Raw genomic sequence first — 23,595 nt, forward strand, 5'->3', positions numbered from 1 at the left:
GTATAACCATGTCATTGTGCATTATATTAAGCTTACTAACATAATTGCAGTAAACTCACAGTTCCATTTATTAGCTACTAAAATACCCCCACAGTGCCCTAGTGAGTTTGTAGTGGGTTATTTTACTAGTTAATAACTGATAATAGTTAATTAACACTACAAAAAGTTGACTAGTTGGGTACACACAAAGTTGTGCATGTACACACCCATATCTTGTAGAATTTGATCCAATATTCACACCTGTTGAGTTTTGAAGTGCATTTTTGTTTCAAGTACTGGCCAATCCCCATATTAGGAATATTTGATAAGCTCCACTTTTATCTGTTTCTAAATGTGCTGAATAGCCTCAGGAACCGACCTGATTCTTCCTTCCAGGTTGGTGCAGATCTACAGTATTTACAGTATTAGAAAAACTGGGTGTTAAAGCTTTAAATTATTTTTCATAATTTTTATACTGTATAGGATGTGAAGAACCGTCGAAATCCTCGCCTTGTCCCCTATACACTTCTAGATGATCGCACTAAGAAATCAAACAAAGATAGTCTTCGAGAAGCAGTTCGTACTCTCATCAATTACGGATATAACCTTGAAGCTCCAGATCAAGACCATGGTACTGAAATTATATTGAAACAGGTTTTTTAACAATATATTATTGTATATGCTATTAATTCAAGGAAGGTAAGAATGTCCCATTTTTAATTTTACTTTAACTTTCCAAAATAAATCCATATTTATTTTTATATTTCTAATTATTTGAATTTTTTGAGTCAAGCAGAACATTAACAATTTTGAAATAATGCCAAACAGAATAACAATTATAATAAAACTGACCAAAAAACTCACTGGAAATATATTAAAAAAAATACAACATACACATACTCACATTACTTTATATTTAAAGGAAACCCCCTCACCCAAATGCTCCGTTAAAATAGTTCAATCAATGAATTAGAATAGAGCTGGAAGGGACCTTGGAAGTCTTCTAGTCCAACTCCTGCTCAAGCAAGAGACCTTATACAATTTGAGACAAGTGGCTGGCCAGTCTCTTCTTGAAAACCTCCAATGATGAAGCACCCACAACTTCTGAAGGCAAGCTGTTCCTTCAGTTCAGTTCCTTGAGCATTCCTTTTGAAGTCCCCTTAGAAAGTAACTAACACTGGTATAATCTGAATGGAAGTTTACATGTAGTAAGCATTTCATCAACAAAAGAAAGTTTGTCTCATTCTAACACACTTGGATTGTACTTGTGAGTGGCTACTAGGAAAATAATGTCAAATCTGCTAAGGTTTCAATCCATTTCAAAAGAGGGTAGTAAGTGCAGTTCTTTTGTCCATTATATGACATTTTTTCCTTTTTTGCAAACATTGGACTTAAGTACTTTGTAAAAAGGTTCTCCTTTTCTTTTTAAAACTTTGCTAAGTCTTGAAGAATTGTTGAGAAAATAGAAGATGTTTTCTTGTCTTTCCTTTAGACTGCCAGTCTGATAAAAGGGATCCTAACTTTTCCAAAACTTTTCAAATCAGCACTGATGATGTTACCTAGTTTGGGTAATGAAATTTCTGCAAGAAAACAAACAAGCTCAGAGAGCACCAACGATCTCTCATTTCAACCCTGATACAAATATTCTCCTTTATTAGTACCATAACTATACCTAATTTTTAAAAATTTAGATAATGTGGTTTAATTTTTACATAAAAATATATATCCTTAAATTTTGAACTTTTGCAGCTGCAAGGCCTGATGTGTTTGATGGCATGATAGAAAGGTTCAGGATATTCCGAACAGAAAAAACATATGCTGTAAAAACTGGGAAATGGTACTTTGAATTTGAAGCAATAACCGCTGGAGATATGAGAATTGGCTGGGCCAGGCCAGGTTGTCAGCCCGAGCAAGAGCTTGGCTCAGATGATCAAGCATTTGTATTTGATGGTTTCAAGGTATGTGTTCGTTTTTTGAGATGGCAAAAAATATTGGCCTTGCTGTGTTTCTCTTGGTTTTTCCATAGAACGTCAGGACCTATCAATTAAAGAATTGAATTGAGACTTAGAGGGTTAGATACAGATCTACATCTGAGTTGCAGGTAGTTCTTGACTTTGAATAGTTCGCTTAGTAGCCGTTACTTAGTAGAAGTTACAGTGGTATTGAAAAAAGTGACTTGTAACCATTTTTCATGCTTATAACCACTGCAGCATCCCCATGGTCATGTGATTTACATTTGAATGCTTGAAGACTAACTTACATTTATGATGGTTGCAGTGTCCCAGGGTCATGTGGTCATCTTTTGCAACCTTCTGACAAGCAAAACCAGATGGGGAAACCAGATTCACTTAACAACTGGGTTACTAATTTAACAACTGCAGTGATTCCCTTAACAAATGTGGCAAGAAAAGTCGTAAAATGGGGCAAAATTCACTTAACAAATTTCTCACTTAGCAACATAAATTTTGGATTCAGTTGTGGTAGTAAATTGAAGACTATCTGTACTTTCCCCAGTAGATAATATATAAAACTTAATTAGTGGGGGATAAACACATTTGTTGTCAGTTCTAACATTGGGGTAGTAGATTTTAGTAGGTTTTCTGAACCTCCCTGTCATTTATTTCAAATTGATCTTTCAAATAGGAAAAAAAGAATAAAAATAAGCATTTTTGCCCTTATGTTCTCTACCATAAAGTGTGGTCTTATCTACTAATAAGATCTAGTTGATCTTATTCAATAAGATCCAGATGATCTAGTTCAAGCCCCTGGCCATACAGGAGTCCACTACCACAGTTGTCCATATATCTTGGGAAGAGAGGGATTTGCTTCTTCTAAAATAATGGAGAACTCTTTTTTCTCTTTAAAAGGAGTAACAGTAAGATTATTGAGAATAATGTATAATGTGCTCATAAATTATTTTCCAAAAATATTGAATGTTGCTGATTCTCTAGAAACTTGTGGCACAGTTGATGTGTTTTAAAAATTATTTTTATATAATTAATTGTAAGATTTATAATTGATATCTACTTATAGAGCTAAGCATTTTTAAACAATGCTAAAATCATAAAAATAATAGTTTTTCATAGACTCTTTTATTATCTAGGCCCAGCGATGGCACCAGGGAAATGAGCATTTTGGCCGTACTTGGTTAACAGCAGATATTGTGGGATGCATGGTGGATCTGAATGAGCACACCATGATGTTTACGCTAAATGGTGAAATCCTTCTTGATGACTCAGGTTCTGAACTTGCATTTAAAGATTTTGAGGTTGGTGATGGTAAGTTCTTGAGCAAATTTGTGCTGCTTTCGGGCTGCCTCAGCAAGTTTTTCCTTGCTGTCTTAAAACCAGCCTTTAGTTTATTTCAGCCATAGGTTATGGCTCAGAGGCAAAAATTACCTCAAGGATTCTATGTGTGAACTATCAGCATTCTTGGATTATGGTACTGAAATATGGTAGCAAAAGTGGCTGAATTTTGGTGCAATCATAACTGCTATTTGTGGGTGGTGGGCGGGTGGGGTTTAAGTATACAAATGCAGTCAGTTTGTCTTGGAACCTCCAATTCGATTACAGTCATTAACTACTTCCACCTTAAATTTGTCCAGTAAAGAGACCAAAAATGTTTGCGTACACCACACATCTAAGGATGTCACAACTTGTACTGTGGTCCTTCAGAACGTCAAGAGGCTGAATTATGGTCCTTGACCTATCAGACATTGTCTATATCTGTTTTAATTGTATATCGTCAGGGCAGGCAGCTGACCTCTTTCTTCCATATTAAATCTGCCCAGGGCAATAGATAAATCCGTTAGATTTTACTCTATAGATAAGGTCTAGTTTATGGACAGATTTGTAATAGCCTGGGGTGCTGAACAATTACTTGTGCAGCTAGAGAATGAATGAGTATAGTAAGGCTTCTTTTATATTTCTAAGTGTTGATTAAAGAAACATAGAATTAGAAGGGACCATTTAGACCATCAAAGTTGCATGCCTGCACAGTGCAGGAATCCAAATTAAATGATCTCTGATAGATGATTGTCCAAGCCAGTCTGAATTAATGAAGAGCTCACCATGATTGTAGGTAATTGATTTCAGTACTGAATTGCTCTCGCTATTAGGAAATTTTGGTTGGGTAATTGGTAACGGACTCTAACAATAGTAGTGTTTCCTTTTTCCACTTATTTTATCCTCTTTTCTTATTCTTATTCTTATCTATTTTCTTATTCATATAGATGGAATATATTGTGCCTTTTGAAGATTTGATTGGAGTTGTCTAGTTTCCTCTAGTTTATAAGGAAAAGTCAAATTAAGTACATGAGAACAGTTGTTAATATTTATCATTTACATATCATATATGTCATTTTTGCAGGCTTTATACCTGCCTGTAGCCTGGGATTGTCACAGGTGGGCAGAATGAACTTCGGCAAAGATGTTAGCACTTTGAAATATTTCACTATTTGTGGCTTACAAGAAGGCTATGAACCTTTTGCTGTGAATACAAATCGTGACATTACTATATGGCTGAGCAAAAGATTACCTCAGTTTCTTCCAGTACCAGCAAATCATGAACATATTGAGGTTTGACTCTTTAATTTATTTTGGAGACTGAACATAGTAAGTGGTAGCAGTTAATACAGTATGTAGTGTATATATAGTAAGGCTGTCAAAATATTAGTATTATTATTATTAATTATTATTATTTTATAATAATAATAATAACAACAACAACACTATATTATTATCCTTTCTATGAATTTACCTGAAAATGTAGAATGTAAAATTAAAGAGATAAACTAGCATATTTTTTATTTGTAAGCCCAAAGACTTTGAGTTAAAGGGAAAATGCAGGGTTTTTATTTGTATCCATAATAATTCTTAATCCACCTGCATGTTTTTATGACAAAACTTTTGTTATTTTTCAGAGTCCAATATTAGGTTAATACAAAAAAATTAAAAACAATAGGCTGAAATTATGCCTTTTATCCTCTAGAGGAAATTTTTTAGTAAGTAATTGCTTCAAGATAGGCAAGGTCAGAGACAGCAATCATTATGGGTCTTAGAATATACTTTAATGCAATCGGCATATTAAAACAGAATCTCAAACGCTTGTCAAAGCCTGCTTCTAACCTATATCTAATGTAATTAAAACAGTTGTGTATGAATCTAATATCGGGCTTTTTTCGCATTTTCTAGTTTTGTAGAACTCAGTTATCTTTTCTGTAATGGTCAAACCTACATTTCATCACACTTGCTGCAATATTACAGAGGGCAAGAATAAACATATATTTATTTATATACTATGAGAAACCATTAAGCATAAGGAATGACAACATTTTGTTTTGTGTTTCCATACATTTTACAATTGAGTTTTTGCATTTCATAGGTTACAAGGATTGATGGAACTGCGGATAGTTCTCCATGTTTGAAACTCACACAGAAGTCCTTTGGATCTCAAAACAGCAAAACAGACATCATGTTTTATCGTCTAAGCATGCCCATTGAATGTGCAGAAGTGTTTTCTAAAATGCCTGGAGGAGGAATGCCAAATTCTAATCTTTTTGGCCCAAAGAGTGATTTGGATGATTATGATGCAGATTCTGATTTTGAAGTCCTCATGAAGACTGCTCATGGTCATCTTGTACCTGACCGTGTAGAAAAAGAAGCCGCAAAATCAGAGTTCAATAACCATAAAGATTATACACAAGAGAAACCTTCACGCCTCAAACAAAGGTCAGATAGTTTGATCTCTTCAGGTGTTTTACACACTGTTCATTTTCAAGGATACAAATAAATGTTTTTCTTGCCATATTGTCAATGAATTTCATTGTGATGTCTCCTGAATAAAAAGGGCAGCAATTTCTATCTTTAAATGTTTGCTTTCTCTATGTTCCAGCTTTCCTATTCATGAAATATAACTGAAACATGGACAAGTTTCTATAAAATATTTAATGTAACAATTATAAATCTGCAACTGTAAAGAGATATTTGCTGTCCTGACCCTGAAATATATTAGCCGATATTAACAACTTTACACATTTTGGCAAAGTGTGTAAAAAGGGCCAAATTGAATTGAGTGAATATCTTGATACCTTCAAATTCAGCTTTATTCAATGGAAGATACAGGATTATTCTGAATCAACTGATATAAAAAAAGATGTATTCACTCTTTTTCATTTTTATATATTACAGATTTATGCTGAAAAGGACGAAGCCAGACTACAGCACAAGCCATTCTGCAAGACTAACTGAAGATGTCCTAGCAGATGAACGAGATGATTATGATTATCTAATGCAAACCTCTACAGTATGGCAATTTAGTGTTAATATTTCCATTAAGGATAGATTAAAATTATCAAATATGATAGGAGGATATTATATATTACCTGTATATCCATATGGAGCAGAAATGATTGGAATTGTTTTAAAGAATTGCTGTTAAGATGCAAGCTTAAACTAACATTTCATGAGAATAAATTTTCATTTGAAATGCTAATTTAAAAAAAAACGTGGTTTTCCATCCCTCTTATGCATGGATGGTATGAGATGGAGAAATAGAGGTAGAATGTGTTCAGTGGTGCGATTTATTTTGAGCCTTGACTTACTGACTATTTAACTCAGCATTTTCTCTTCTGCTCCCTAAATTAGTCTTATTTGTCACTATGTGCTGTTAATTATTATTTCCATATGAAATAGATTAGCAAAATAACAAGACTGGGAAAACTATTTAATTTAAAACATAAAAAATTAAGAATTTATTTTAATACAAAAATAATACAATATAATGGGATGCAATAATACAATAATAATAGCAACAAATTACCAAGCCAGTTTGGTGTAGTGGTTAAGATGTTGACCTGGAACCAAGAGACTATGAGTTTAGTCCCACCTGAGGCATGAAAGCTGTCTTAGTGAGTTTGGACAGTCATATTCTCTCAGTCCACCTCATGTCACAGGGTTGTTATGGGGGGGTGGGGTGGGGGGGAAGAAAGAGGAAGGAGTATTATGCATGTACCCTGCCTTGAGTTACTTTTAAAGTAATAAAGGCAGGGTACATGCATAATACTCCTTTCTCTTTCTCCCCCCAATAACCCTGAATGAATGAATTAATAAATGAACAAATGAGGAGGGAGGGAGGGAGGGAGGGAGGGAGGGAGGAAGGAAGGAAGGAAGGAAGGAAGGAAGGAAGGAAGGAAGGAAGGACTAAGGCCACTGAGAACAAAACAGCCAACTAAAACCTTAATGGTGGTCCAACTGATGCTAGATCTCCTCTTTAAAAAGTCAAGTTTTGAATTTCAAAATATAATAGGGTGAGTAATAGTTTGGTCTCAGGTGGTAAGCAATTTCAAACGGGCTGTAATAGAGAAGGATCAGTTCTTTGTGCCTATAGGTAGCAGTGTCTAAGGGAAGGGACCTAGCTTAATCTTATTAGATGAGCAGACTTTGTTACTAGGAGATCTCATAGATATCCAGGCCCTGACCTGTATAGGACTTTAAAGGTGACAAGCATTTTGAGTTGCACCTAAAAGCCAATTGGTAGCCATTGTAGCTCTTTAAGTTGGGTTCTTGCATGGGAGAAATTCAGAACTCACATTACCACAGAAGCCAGCTGTATTCTGCACTGTTTGTAATTTTTGGATTGGCAGCTATCAAGGTAGCTGCACATAAACTGAATTATTATAATTCAAAATATATAACAATTGGAATATGTTCATTACAGCATTGTCATTAGTTTCCTGTGCTAAAGTTTGCTCTAAGTGTTGGAATGGGTTTCATAATAGCCTCATTGAAGAGTTCTGAATTTAGGAGTTGATAAAGCAGTCCATATCCTCAGTTTGATTTTGCAGGGACGTGAGTCTGTTAAAGAACTTTTTACCTGTTAAAAAAGCTGCCACAACTGTCAATAGCTTCTATAAGGAAAAGAATTAACAATATGTGACACTGCGAAATAAAAAACAATCAGTTTGTTGTAGGGCATGGACTTGATTTGTATCATATACTTTATAACAATCATATAATTAAATATATTTATAGAGAAATAAATGTTTAATATTTGTAATAAAAATTGCACATATAGAAATAAATGAAACCTTTCCCAGAGGTTTACATATGCTGTGCTACTTGTAAATGGAGAATAATTTACTGAAAATATCAACTATATGGTTTATGAATAGAAAAATAAACTTGCTAAATATTCCTACCCCCAGCATTGAGGAATACAAAGGCTGTATGCCCTTGCATTGTCTCCCAAATCTTTTGGTGTTAAGAACGGTTTGTGGACCTTACAGAATCTGTTGATTTTGTTTGGATGAAGCAAGTAGGGAAGTTGATATAGCTAAAGCTAAAAATGGATGTATCTGTAGGAAAATTCACATTGTCTTCATTCATTGATTCCTCACTGAAAATTGATGGCAGAGTAGGACTCCTGGAATTGAGATGCAAAGCTTTGTATTGTAAGTACATTGCTTCCATGAAATAAACAAGGAATTCAAGAAATTAGTATGAAACTGACAGAGCCGCATTTACTGTACATCAGGAAAGTTTGAGTAAATTTATGACCACACTTGAGCCCAAAATTTCTGTTGCTAAACAAGGCAACAGTTAAGTGAGTTATGCCTCATTTTATGACCTTTTTGCAATGTTTGTTAATTATGCAGTCATTAAGCGAATCTGGGTTCCCTCATTGACTTTGGTTGTCAGAAACTCCTTAAGAAGGTTGCAAATGATAATCCCAGTACCCCGGACACCTGCAATCATTGTAACTATGGTACATGCCAGTTGCCAAGACTGATCACATAACTCTGGGGGTGCTGCAACACCCATGTGTGAGAACTGGTCAGAAGTCACTTTGTTCAGTGCTGCAGAACAGTCATTAGAGGAATGGTTGTAAGTCAAGGACTACTTGTATTGATTAATATGTGGGAGAGGAAAATGAAAAATGTATTTAGGGAAAGAAAGGTAAAGAAATAAGCCATTAATAATTGTTTTTTTCATTTTTATTTTTTTCTGATGTAGGGAAATACCAAAATATTTCCCTTCAGGAATATTCATAGCTCATTAGAAAAACACTGCGAGCATGAGATTCTTGCCAATATTTCTAATTCTGATTCTGAATTTAAAAGGAGACAAAAAATTAGAAACATATAAAATTATGTTATAATAGAATAATCAATTGAAAGTAAATGAAGATAAATGCAGTTATCAAAGATGGAATAGAAATTTAGCTCCAACAACTTAGCTTAAGAACAAATAAGTAAATGATTGCACTTAGCATAAGAACCACGGTAATCTCTCCTGAAAAATTTGGGTTTTTGGTTGGTCTCAATATTTAATTGTTTTCAAAGCAAATAACTAATATGTGGAACTTAGCTTCTTCAAGTATCAATAGGTTAATAAAGAGCAAGCCAGGAAAAAATGTTTGTTTGTTTGTTTATTATAATATTTAGAAACTGCCCACCTCCCTCATAGAACAACTCATAAAGTGAAATTTAAGCATTTGTATATATATATCCTATTATATGAGAAGCAAAATTTTCTTTAAATTAATAGGGGAGAAACTGATTGATGATAAGACTTTGACTCTTACATGGTCCTAGAGATTTTATTCTTGCTTCTAGCAATTACTTAAGCTTCTGGGTTTGGTGTTATTTTCAGAACAAGATGGATTTTTCAGGAAAAATGATTCAGGATAGTATTGGATCAAAGTAAAATATTAATATTGTGGATAATATTTTTTTATGTCTTGACAGTATTATTATTCTGTACGTATATTTCCTGGACAAGAACCTGCTAATGTTTGGGTAGGCTGGATTACATCTGATTTCCATCAATATGACACAAACTTTGATTTGGACAGAGTCCGTACTGTTACAGTAACCTTAGGAGATGAAAAAGGGAAAGTTCATGAGAGGTTGGCTTTATTTTTCTTTTATTTAGAAACAGTTGATATCAAATCATTCTATTGTGTCAGTGAATCTATTATCCAGTTAAAACTGTAATATTTATTAAGATTGATATCTTGCATATTATTTATTATTTATAGTAACATGAATATTACACGATACTGTATTTCATTTCATAGGTACTCCATTTTTTAAAATGAAGTTTTCTTTCTGTTAGCATACGATTATAAAATCCTGAAACTCAATATTGTATTAAGGGGCTTCATTGGAATGAAGATTTATATTTATTTTGCAATCCACACCTAAGTGTGAGCAAAATACAATTATCACATTTAATGAATTTTAAATATGGAATCCAAAAGTTATATTTTAGACTCTGTAATAGAAGTGTATTTAAGTGTTAATTCCCTGGAGGTTATAACTCTAGCCTGTTCTAGCATGATTAAGAAATACATCTCTCTGTGACTTTATAGATAGTCATAATAGCCTAATATCCCAATCATAGCACTCTCAAATGAAAGGGTTAGTGTGCATCTCGGTGTAGGCCACAATGGCTCTCTCCATCCTCCCTTCTATTTATAGAATAGAATTCTTTATTGGCCAAGTGTGATTGGACATACAAGGAATTTGTCTCCAGAGCATAAGCTCTCAGTGTACATACAGTACAAGAAACAAGTGATAAATCATGATCATAATCATAATACAATCATAATAAATCACAAGATACAACACTCAGTGATAGTCATAGAATACTAAATGAGCAATCAGCATCAATCATAATAGGATACTAAATAAAAACAATCAAAATAAATCATACGATGCAAACAACAAAGAAATAATCATAAGAAGCTAAGGAAATAGATAATAGGAAAGATGAGAATGTTAATAGTAATACAGCCTTACTAGGTGGTTTGTTTAGTCTAGTAGCGATGGCCTTTGGAGAAAGATATGCAATTTAAATTTGAATTGTAGTTATCATTATGTCTGCTCATGAAATTTATTAATATTCGTCTATTGTTTATTTTTAAAATTAAATGCAAATCTAAATATGCCAGAGAGATTTATGAAAAAAAAACCCTATCTAACCATTGTTTCTAGCTTCATCCAGAATGGATTGAGCATTGGATAAGAATTCTTTCCTTTGCCTCTCCCCCTTATTCTAGTGGGCATCACATTATTTTTTAGATTTTATTAAATTAGAGCTCTTCATTTTATCTCATCTAGGGAATTCTGGGTTTTATTAGTTAACAGTCCTTCTTGCATCCTCGTTTATAACTGACATTAAAATAGAGTGTTCTAGTTCTTATTTGAGAAGGAATTCTACATTAATACAAGCCACTTAAATGGAAGGGGCAAGGAAGGAGCACTCTCTTAGATATTTATTTATTTTTGCTTAATAAATACATTCATGACTGTATTATTTTCTGATATATGAAGTTTTGAATAATTGACTGAAAAAAGCCATTATATGCAACCTAGAGCTAGATCTCTGTGAAGTCCTAGTGTAATACATGTGAGTTAAGCATTCATTATCATTGATATAATTGCAATAAAATAAGTCTAATTTTAGCTGTATGTATTTATTTGCTTGCTTGCAGTATTCATTAATAACTATTACAAATTGTCCCATGAGAGCATTAGCAGATTTAAAGAAAAACACATTAAAACTGTCATCATGAAGAATATCTAATACCTGTAGTACTCTTAGAAAACTATACATGCTGTTTTATCTTCTCTCTGCTTGGAAATGCTCTACACATGTATTAGTGGGAATTTCCCGTTGGTGAGCAAATATGTCTCAATATGGAAGAGAACTGGATAGATCACAGATATGGCAGAGCCTAATGGAGTTTGGGAACTTGTAACATTAACCTATTCTCAACCTTTTGAAATGCAGTATCAAACGAAGCAACTGCTATATGGTGTGTGCTGGAGAAAACATGAGTCCAGGGCAAGGACGCAATAATAATGGATTAGAGATTGGTTGCTTGGTTGATGTTGCAACTGGTATCCTATCCTTCACTACCAATGGCAAAGAATTAAGCACTTATTATCAGGTAATGATTTTTTTCCCTTGGTTATAGGTTGCCCAACAAAATCTGATTTATTTTTTAAAAGAACATATTTATTATATTTGAAAAGAAAATAGTAATTTCCCCAAATTTTAGTTTTGGATAGTAGCTTATGAAAAATTTATAACTTCATTGTGGCAAATGCTTCGCTTAATAAGGTTCTTGTCTGCAAACTATCTTTATACCTATTTTGATTTATACTATTTTATTTCTTTTTTATTTGTTTTTTACTTAGGTAGAACCAAGTACTAAATTATTTCCTGCAGTATTTGCACAAGCCACAAGCCCTAATGTTTTCCAATTTGAGTTGGGACGAATAAAGGTAACTATCACCCATTTAGTATACTGTATTTAAAACATTCCTGATACTCTGGTTCCAACTTTTTACAATGGTAACAACAGTGGAATAATTTTTTCCTAATCTACTGGTAGAAGTGTGGACATTTCCTTTCTCAGTTCCTCATTATCCATCAGCTATATTGACAGGAAAACCTTGAATAAATGCAGGGTTATATACAAAATCAGTAACAGAACATAATCAAATGGATTCCCTTCTCTCTTAGATCTCCCATTTATCTCCTATGACAATAGAAACCATGCCAAGCTCTGGTTTTATATTAAAACAAGAGAAAAATTGGTGGGGTTATAACCTCTATTTTTTTTAAAGAAAAAAACCTTCCGTGACTATTTAACTTATTCAAGTAATCTGTTCATCATAATCTTTCTTCAGAAGACACGTGGTTCTTCATCCATATATAGTTCTGGTTGGGAATTTACCATAGCCAAAAGTTTCATGTCCTTTGAACAAGAAAATTAAAAACAGGAAAGGTTCCTGAAAGTGTGAGAAGGTAATCTCTAAAAAGAAAAAGACTTCATAAACTCCAGTATCACCAATGTATGATAGACCTAATTAAAATATCTTTATTGAAATAGCACTACTGTCAGCCCTGGAGGGGCTGACATTTTTAAATTTGGATCTTCAGGGCTGCCACATGCGGTGGATGGGCAAGCTGTGGGAATGGGAGGGGAGTGGATGGAGACAGTGTGAGGTGTATAGCCATAACAACAGTTTTTCCCTTGGGAGTTGGGCGTTCAGCCTACACATGAGGAGGCGTGACTGGGAGTCAAGTTGGGACGTGACCTGATTGTACCATGTGATGCCCATGTTGATGCAGGAAAAGGAAATTTGACTTTACTCTGGGTGGGGAAAACCCGGGGATTTTCAGATTCGGGTTTTCCCAGATGTGCCAGTATTTCTAATAAATTCAAGCTTTGAGGAAAATGCCTGCTTTGGAGTTTTGATTTTGTTGGGGGTGTTACTTGGAACCCTGCAACTAGTATACTATCAAGACATAAGTCATACTTTTATCTAATGGTCATCTGGCAGATCAGCTTTTTTATTTTTATATATTAAATTTATATGCTGCCGATCTCACTATCCAAAATGACTCTGTGGTATTTTATCACTACACTGATATGAGATAAAGTCTGACTTCTTTTATTGAAGAAGTAGTTAGCCACACAACCATAGAGCATGTTATTCTTCAATTTTCAGACTTCCATCAGAATAAGTGTATTTTCAGGAGTCAGATTATCACCAAAGTACTCTCTGACATCTGAATCAATCAGAACTTTTGGTTTCTTCTTTGTTTGTTTAGTTAAGTATTTGTACTTGAATGTATGCCTTTTCGTAATTCCATCCCTTAAAGTGGCTTATTGTCAGACATGAAATATCAGATCCACAATGAAGGTCCAGTTAAACTGATTTATTGTTAATCATACCCAAGTATCTTTTCAACTAATGGTTAACATCTGCTTATGGTTAAATAAGGGTCAACAGAATTCAAGAGAGGTTGGATTTAATTTGTGGCTATTTAGAGATTCTAGGCTGATCCTTTTTTAACTCTGCCTCCAGCTTTTGCCACTCCTATTCCTATACTTACGACAATAATGGCAATTTTAAAAATAATTAAAATCAAACATAATTAAAAATTTGGCAAAAGAGTGGTTTTTTACCATCATCCTAAATAAAGAGTAGGAGCCTATTTCATAGACTAGGAGCCACACAGAAAAAATATACCCTATTTATATTTTGTGATGATTACCAGATTGGTTGCTGTTTTCTCTACCACAAGCAATGGTCAGACACTTTTCAAGGATTGTCCTATATAAAACATATTTCAATAGTTAAGATATATTGTTATCAGGGTGTGATAATTATATTTTTATATGCTCAGGAAGATCATAATTGATACACTGGTTTTAATACTGAAAAAAAAAATCTCCAAACGACAGCTGAAATTCAGGAGCATTCCCAATCTGTGAACTGGTTTTGCTGGGAGAGTACAATCCCTTTCAGAAAAAGCTTTTTGGAAAAGCTAAATGGTTTCATGCAGATACTACACAACATAGGAATAAAGTGGAGTTCAGTAGGATACCATTGGTTAACAATTAATAAGTGTCAAAGTAGAGTCTGGCATCTTCTTGGAATAGAACAACTAGAATAATTGCAAAATTATTTTTTCCAAGATCTAATCCTGCCAAATGGCCCAGAAGAATACCATGTTATACTTTACATAGACTGGTTATTGATAGCTTCATTCCAAACCAGATTTTGCTATCATGTTTGATATACTCTTTAGAGGCATTCTTGGTGTTCTCTGAGCTTGGTTGTTTTGTTACAGATGTTTCATTATCCAATTAGGTAACTGTGGAGAACGAAATGTCTACAAGAAAACAACCAAGCTCAGAGAGCATCAAGGACCCCACAATTCAACTCTAAGCCACAAATATTTTCTTCTATTGATAACTCTTCAGTTAATGGAAAGGTTTGATTCTGTGTCAGCATTAAAATATGTATATATATATATATATAGTACCTCAGTTCATTGGGATTATAGGACAATGGTTTTCCTTCCATGCAATATCAGGTCCAAGTCCAAAGGTGACACAATACAACCCAATAGAGTCCAGTTCTTTACCTTTTTAAACGTAATAGACTGAACCTTGCCAGACTAAAGCTATAACCTTCTAACCCAGGGGTCCTCAAACTTTTTAAACAGGGGACCAATTCACGGTCCCTCAGATTCTTGCGGGCTGGACCAGCTGGGTGGGTGTGGCCAATTTAGCAGCCATTAAACAATACACACAAATTAAACTTTAATTTGTTATGCTCCTGGGGGAGGAAAGGTTAGTGAAGGGATGTGGTTGCCTTGGGGTGTGTGTGAGGGATTTCTGCTTGTGTGTTCTATCTCTGTGTGTCTCTCTCTCTCAGCGGGGGAGGCCAAAAATGGCCCCATTTTTGGCCCCATTTTTGGCCCCCTCGGCCCCAGAACAACTCTGCCACCCAAAAATGAGGCCATTTTTGCCTTCTGGCGTCCTGTTTTTGACCTTCTTGGCCTCCAGAACCACTCTGCTGTCCAAAAATGGGCACATTTTTGGTCTCCCGCGGCCTCCACGTTTCCTGTTTTTGGCCTCCTGAGCCTCCAGTACCATTCTGCTGCCCAAAAATGGGGCTGTTTTTGGCCTCCTGGGGCCGCCGTGTGTCCTGTTTTTGGCCTCCTCAGCCTCCAGAATTACTCTGCTGCACATAAACGGGCCTGTTTTTGGCCTTCTGAGGCCTCCGTGCATCCTGTTTTTGGCTTCCTCAGCCTCCAGAAGGCAGGTGTGGGCCCGTGGGTAGCTGGGGCGATGTGGGCGGGGTAGCCTCGTGGTCCCATGTGGGCCAGATTAATGGCTTCGGCGAGCCATATTCGATCCATGGGCTATAGTTTGAGGACCCCTGTTTTAACCCAATAGATATACTCTGAGAGATTTTAGAATGTGGTTTCCCTGAACCTATTTCACCCACCCCATTCAAGTTTGGGACTGCACAATTTCTTATTTTGGGCTTTTTGTCTCAGAATGAACTGCCTCCTCCCTAGGAAACCATGGTATTCCTATCTGTGGAGATCCTCAGTCATCCAGGTCTTTGTTGTCCCAAATGTGCTTTTTCAAGAGGCAACTGGATTTTCTGTTTTTCTTTGGAGACATTTCGCTTCTCATCCAAAAAGTCTCTTCAACTTTTTGAATCACTAGCATCCATGGATAATGGACTATTAAAATCACATTGGCTAAGAGACCATGTTCTGTTTGCATAGATCTCCATATTTTCATACTGACAGAGTGATTATAGTCAAATTGTGGCATTTCTGTCAAAAGTAACTTTGGACATTCACATCAGTCAACCTATTTTTCTTGCATTCTTTCCCCTTCCATCTCATCCGCTAGAATGTTTGTTATATTTGTTACATTTTCACAGAATGATCTTTATGTATGAATGCATAAGATGACAATTCAAACACAGTTTATTTTTTTCCAGTTTACTGCATTTACTGCAGTACTGTTTTACTGCATTTACTGTTTTGCTCTGTTTTCAGAATGTAATGCCATTGTCAGCTGGCTTGTTCAAAAGTGAGCACAAAAATCCACTTCCTCAGTGCCCACCCCGTCTCCATGTTCAGTTTCTGACACATGTTCTTTGGAGCAGAGTGCCAAATCAGTTTCTGAAAATAGATATATCACGAATCAATGAACGGCAGGGCTGGTCAATTCAGTGCCTGGATTCTTTGCAGTTCATGTCCCTTCACATTCCAGAGGAAAACAGGTACTCCTTGGTTGCATTTACAGATGAAATGAGATAAGATGTTGACCTTAAGTGTATGGTAAATTATAAATCTAAAAAAAAAGGATACTGTAAGTATATATTCATAAAATCCTATCAAATATGTAAAGGGAAGAAGGACAATAGGAAAAGAAAATTGAAACTAGGTAAATCTAGTTTACACCAACACTATTTATCACCTGTGTTTTGTTTTTTTTTATTTTACTATTTTTTTTATTTTACTATTTTATTAAATATTAATATTAATATTTATAAAATAATTTTTTAATTTTAATTTTATTATGTATCCCACCTTCATTATTTTTACAAATAACTCAAGGCAGTGAACATATCCAACACAACTTCTTCCTCTTATTTTTTCACAAAAGAACCTACTCCTATGAGGTAGGACTGAGAGAGACTAGTTCAAAGTCACTCAGCTGTCTTTCATGGCTAAGGCCGTGAACTAACAGCCTGCTACTTTCTAGGTACCTTCCCATAATTTTCTAACAGCAGAATCTATTTTTGCTTCCCTCAACTAATGTTCATCAATCACAGGAAATATCTTTTAAGTCTTTCTTTGCAAAAGATGTCTTCTATTAGTCATGGTTATTCCCAATTCAAGACTCTGTTTTTAATTCCAAAGGATAAATAATATTATCCAACCATCATTAGCTATAGTTACTGAATACATCAAAGTGCTAAGAAAGAAACTAAATTCTTGGTGAAAAATCTTAATTACTCAATAAAGAGTTGTACTTAGTCATTGAAAAAACTATTTTGGAAATAGTTAAAGTCTAACCAAACTTGCTTCCATGTTTGCATATGTAAATGTGCTCTCTAGATTGTAAGCCTTATCAATTTACTGACTTAGTAAGATAATAATTGTGAACTTGTTTTTAGAAAACTGATTGTATGGATGTAAAAGCACTTTCCACACAAAAAAACTCAAATCTGCTATGTTTAATTATTTTCCTTTTTTTTTTTTTATTGCAGGTCTATAGATATTTTAGAACTGTCAGAACAAGAAGAACTGCTAAAGTTTCATTATCATACTCTCAGACTATACTCAGCAGTGTGTGCTCTTGGGAATAACAGAGTTGCACATGCTATGTGCAGCCATGTTGATGAATCTCAGCTTCTCTATGCAATTGAGAACAAATACATGCCAGGCTTGTTACGTGCGGGCTATTATGAACTTCTCATTGATATTCACCTTAATAGCTATGCCACTGCAAGGTTGATGATGAACAATGAATTCATTGTCCCAATGACAGATGAGACTAAAAGCATTACTTTGTTTCCTGATGAACACAAAAAACATGGCCTACCAGGTATCGGGCTTAGTACATCTTTACGACCCAGAATACAGTTTTCTTCTCCCAGTTTTGTAAGAATTAATAGTGAATGCTACCAATATAGTCCTGAATTTCCTCTAGAAATTTTGAAGTCTAAAACCATAGAGATGTTGACAGAAGCAGTTCAGGAGGGTAGCCTTCATGTCAGAGATCCAGTAGGTGGTACTACAGAATTTCTCTTCGTTCCTTTGATCAAACTTTTTTATACTCTCCTTATAATGGGAGTCTTCCACAATGAAGATCTGAAGCATATCTTGCAGCTCATTGAGCCCAGTGTGTTTAAAGAAGATAACGGCGGTGAAGATGAAACCCGAATATTAGTGAAGGAACTAGTTAAAGAAAGTCTAAATTTAGAGACAGGTTTGGATGAAATCAGAAGGGAGAAGGTTCCAGAAGAAGGACTTCTTCAAATGAAGCTTCCTGAGCCCGTCAAATTACAGGTAATTGTGAAAGAATGCATAGGTAATCATATATTTTGTGGATTATTTTTCTACCTGAGACACATTTATGTGCCTATATACGCACAAATATAAAAAAAAGAAAAATTTGGGTTGGCAGTTTAAGAAAAAGTTCTGGACATAAACAAAAGTGAATACAAATAGAAAAGAATATTTACAACATATGCATACTGAGAAGAATGTTGAGAAGAAGAAGAAGAATATTGACAGGGTAAAGCTGTCAATAAGCAATAAATAATGCATTAATCACAAATAATGTGGTCTAAAGAAAATTAAAATTTTAAGCTGAGGGAAAGATAAAGGCAGAAAATTAAGTTTTTCAGTATTTTAAAATGGAGACAATGAAAGGTTTAAAAAATAGAAATAGATGACAATGGCTGTAGGTTATACTAAAAAAGAGAAATGACTCAAGTTAAATAAAAGAAATATCCCGTATCTGAAATTGTAGTTTTAAAACTATGTTACCCCATTTATTTTGTTTTGTTCTATTAATTCTATTTCAGATGTGCCATTTACTCCAATATCTATGTGACTTCCAGATACGCCATAGAATAGAAGCCATTGTAGCATTTTCAGATGATTTTGTAGCAAAACTTCAAGAAAATCAGCGTTTCCGATATAATGAAGTTATGCAAGCTTTAAATATGTCAGCAGCTCTGACAGCCAAGAAAACGAAAGAATTTCGATCCCCACCACAGGAGCAGGTTGATAATCTAATAAATATTTTTATATTGGGGGGTTTGTTCAGTTTAAAGAAAATGTCTACAAGGTAATAATTTTCCTGGACCAGAGCATACCAGACTGTAAATAAAAGCTTTGGTGAATGAGAATTCTGATTTCCATAACATTCAGCAATTGTGTTTTAGTAGTCACTTTTTGCTGTCCGTGAAAAATATGGAACAGGCCTGACATTAATTCAACTGTTTATGACTAAATATAGATTAAAATATTCTGTTTGGGGACACCACCACCCCTCATACATTAAACTTTTGGTGAGATGAGCTTTGTAGAATTCTGATGTATTCATTTTTATATGCACATGTTTTTAGTCATCTCTAATTTGAATACTTCTAACTTTTCAATGGAAAAAGTTTATAAATACAGGTAATCCTCACTTAATTACCACAATTGGGACTGGCAGATTTTATCATTAAGTGATGTGACTGCTAAGTGAGATATCACAATGAACTTAATGACTTTCTGCCCTGTGTTTTAAGCGAATTACCCATGATTGTTAAATGAGACATCACATGACCATGACATGCAATTTTACTGCTGACTTTTCCATTAACTCTGGTTGTTTGTACAAATACGTAAATGCTGATCACATAAGCATGGGAGATTGTGACACTTTAAATGCCCATTGTTTGCAAAGCACTTAAATGCTGATCACATGACATACAACCATTCAATGGTTATAAATTACTTTTTCAACAGAATAGTAACTTTGAACTGTGGACTACTTGTGGTTTATTTTCTACTTTTGTATGTGGAGTTCAGTTGACCCTGTATTCTCTTCTTCTATCCTTGAAATATGTATCTTCAGGCAATATGAAGGTGCCTTGTATATTCATTACTAACTGTTGTATAAACAAGTTGTTGGAATTTGACTATAAATTCTAAAGAGTGAGACAGACACCTTTGATATCTTCCCTCCAGTCCTTCTCCCAAGCATGCTGTCCCCTATTTTGCTCTGAATGGGGATCTTTTAGCACAAGTTATGGGTCATGGAACCTGTACTAAGAGAAGAAGAATAGGAAAATCCTACTACATCTATTGGAAAGTTGCTCTTTTTTGTTCCTTATTTTTCTCTCTTTTAAACTTCCTGATGCACAGAAGTTACCATTGGTAAAATGCAGCATCATGTATGTGCCAAGAGATTTTATTTGTGAGCCTTGCTATTTGTAAAAGAATAAATTAAAATTAATATGTAACCACAGGGACAAATTAGGGTGCCCATTTTTAATTTAAGTTTTAAAATCCTGAACATCATTTAAATAATTTCTAACCAGCACTAAAAGGAATCCTTGATGACATTGATAATGTCGTAGTGCAAGCCAAGAGACAAAGATGTGGCTGCATCATTTCTTTCAATATATCTTACAGGAACTGAATTACTGAGCTGTACAAAAGTGAATATAATGATAATTCATTAGAATGAACAAAATATATGCACTTCTTTCCATCCTTTCCTTCCATGGGGAGTTTCAAAACATGACTTGTGTCTAATAATATTATAGTAAATGTTTTATTCTACCTGCATATAATCTCTTGCATATTACTTCAAATATATATATTTGCTTTTAAAGATCAACATGCTACTGAATTTTAAGGATGATAAAAATGATTGTCCTTGTCCTGAAGAAATAAGGGATCATCTCCTGGATTTTCATGAAGATCTGATGGCACATTGCGGTAAACCTGAACTCTGAATATTTGTCCCTGCTCCAAATATTAAAGAAAATAAAATACTGATAGTTTTATTCAACAGAATATGGTAGAGTGAAATGTAATTCTAATACAAATACACTTAAAATTGTACTGAATACAGTTTTAGAACTGCAGTATCCATATTGTCTTCAAGAACCTGCTGCCGAAAAGGACAAGTTATGTGAAGTTATACATCAATAAATTATGTACTTGAAAATATTAATCAAATTAGGATAGCTGTATTGAAATCTCTTAATGCTTTATTGGAATCAACATTCACTTCATTTCCCTAATTAAAAGTCTGATTTCTGAAATACTCTAAAATTATGGCCAGGCATGATTTCAAATAATGAAGTAACTAACTAACTGCTCTCAAAGTTCTGAAGCTAGTCTTGGAAATGAATATAGATATATTGTTTAGTTGTTTTAATTCTGTCATAAATATTTGATATTTATGTCTAGGTATTCAGCTAGATGAAGATGGAATTCTAGATGGAAACAGTGATTTAACTATTAAAGGTCGCCTGCTATATCTTGTAGAAAGAGTCACACACTTGAAAAAAAAACAAGCAGAGAAGCTAATTGATGATAATAACAAGAAACCATGTAAGTAAAGTAAAATAAGGTTTAGTTGTTACCTGAATCTAAAATAAACATAGTTTAATAATTCTCTCATTCTGATATCATAATCTATTTCAGAATAAATGTCTATAAATTCAGTACTTTAACTTATAATATTCTGAAATAACTGCATGTTCTGGAACATAATACTACATTCAAAAAGTGCTGACTAAGAAGCTATATTTCTGGCAAATCCTTGTTGAACTGACGGGATGCAAAACAAGTGGAATTCAGATAGGCTAACAAAATACTGAGCAAATGAATAATTTGCCACTTGTAAGGATGCATTCATGTGTATTTTATTTATTTATTTATTTATTTATTTATTTATTTATTTATTTATTTATTTATTTATTTATTTATTTATTTATTTATTTATTTATTTATTTATTTATTTAAATTTTTATACCGCCCTTCTCCCGAAGGACTCAGGGCAGTGTACAGCCATACTAAAACAACATATACCCATACAATTTAAAAACAGTTTAAAATATATTAAAAACTTGGCCCTTATATTAAGAAACTACAAACATGCAATTAAAATTCATTTTCTAAGCCAGCCCAGACTGTTGAAACAATAGAGTCTTAAGGGCATGGCGAAAGGTACGTAGGTTGGGGATCATGCGAATCTCGGGGACAATTCATTCCAGAGGGCAGGTGCCCCCACAGAGAAGGCTCTCCCCCTGGGTGTCACCAGTCAACATTGTGTGACCGACGGCACCCTGAGGAGTCCCTCTCTGTGGGAGCGCATTGGCCGGTGGGAGGCTATCGGTGGCAGAAGGCGATCTCGTACGTATCCAGGTCCTAAGCCATGGAGCGCTTTAAAGGTGGTAACCAGCACCTTGAATTGTACCCGGAAGACCACTGGGAGCCAGTGCAGCTCGCGCAGGAGAGGTGTTACATGGGTGCGCCGTGTCGCTCCCATAATCACCTGCGTGGCCGCATTCTGGACCAGTTGGAGCCTCTGAGTGCTCTTCAAGGGGAGCCTTGTGGGAGGGGGGTAGGTGTATGGTCTTTGATAGGCAATGAAATGATGCGTGGAGGCATTTACTTACACTAAATTCTTTACTTCTTTTTTTCTGGAAGTTTCATAGTTAGGCCAACTCTCTTCTGCAATGTGACCCATAGCCCATCAGGACAGAATCTTACACATTTATACCATTTAATTTTTATTGTGGAACACGAATGCATAGAAATGATGGTCATTGCATGACAGCAGTTTATCATATTTTCTTTCCCCTTTTCTCATCATTATTGGATAGAAGTTTATTATTATATTGTCATTAATTCGCTTGCTTTATAAATTTAATTGGTTAAATGATTATCTTCAGTTTGTAATTTTATTTTAAAGAATTTTTTTTATTGTTATCCTTTAAAAAAAATTGGAATTTTTCTAGCCCAATAACTAGTGAATCAATTGTTTCTTTTCCTCCATATTGACTCGGTACTTTTTACACATATAATTTCTAATTTGATTATGTATTATTTAGTGATTTGCTTTTTTCAGAAATTCATCGTTCTGAATTTCTAATCCAACTTGGCATAGCATGTGATGATTATTATTAAAGGTGGAAAAAAAGGTCTTGTTGTATGTTTGTCTTAATGCTTTCTACATCTAGCAACTCTCCAACAGCTGATATCAGAAACTATGGTACGTTGGGCTCAAGAATCTGTAATAGAAGACCCAGAGTTGGTGAGGGCCATGTTTGTTTTGCTACATCGCCAATATGATGGGGTTGGTGGCCTGGTCCGAGCCTTGCCCAAGACATACACAATAAATGGTGTATCAGTGGAAGATACCATCAACTTGCTTGCATCTCTTGGCCAGATCCGTTCTCTCCTCAGTGTTAGGATGGGCAAGGAAGAAGAAAAGCTTATGATTCGTGGATTAGGGTAAAGCCTTTCTTTCTACATATAATTTAATAGTTATATAATTGCCTTTGGTTGCTTACTAGGAGAGAAGACTAATAATTACAAGTTTGTATCTCATAGGCTTCAAGGAATTTGCATTCTGGACAAATAGGCTAATATGTGAAATAAAAATCTAGAATACTGCTTATTTCTAACTTATTTCCTTCTGGCTTCTGACTCAAATTGAAATAATTCAAACAATGACCAGGTTCCTTGAGAATATGTG

General features: G+C 34.6%; 1 protein-coding gene across 1 annotated transcript in view; it reads left to right on the forward strand.

Annotated features, from left to right (window-relative positions):
* RYR2 (ryanodine receptor 2) overlaps positions 1-23,595 on the forward strand; it is a 279,138-nt gene that overhangs the window by 142,275 nt on the left and 113,268 nt on the right. Inside the window, exons 27-41 of the mRNA XM_060692369.2 lie at positions 463-610; positions 1,729-1,937; positions 3,083-3,257; positions 4,348-4,556; positions 5,362-5,708; positions 6,168-6,282; positions 9,725-9,885; positions 11,775-11,934; positions 12,185-12,271; positions 16,368-16,594; positions 17,588-18,389; positions 18,911-19,111; positions 20,717-20,822; positions 21,300-21,443; positions 23,078-23,351. Of these exons, the coding sequence (XP_060548352.1) occupies positions 463-610; positions 1,729-1,937; positions 3,083-3,257; positions 4,348-4,556; positions 5,362-5,708; positions 6,168-6,282; positions 9,725-9,885; positions 11,775-11,934; positions 12,185-12,271; positions 16,368-16,594; positions 17,588-18,389; positions 18,911-19,111; positions 20,717-20,822; positions 21,300-21,443; positions 23,078-23,351 (3,365 nt within the window). The remainder of the gene's footprint in view (positions 1-462; positions 611-1,728; positions 1,938-3,082; positions 3,258-4,347; positions 4,557-5,361; positions 5,709-6,167; positions 6,283-9,724; positions 9,886-11,774; positions 11,935-12,184; positions 12,272-16,367; positions 16,595-17,587; positions 18,390-18,910; positions 19,112-20,716; positions 20,823-21,299; positions 21,444-23,077; positions 23,352-23,595) is intronic.

The sequence above is a fragment of the Pantherophis guttatus genome, chromosome 1, assembly GCF_059756535.1.
Source record: "Pantherophis guttatus breed Tessera chromosome 1, ASM5975653v1, whole genome shotgun sequence".
NCBI classification, from domain to species: Eukaryota; Metazoa; Chordata; class Lepidosauria; order Squamata; family Colubridae; genus Pantherophis; species Pantherophis guttatus.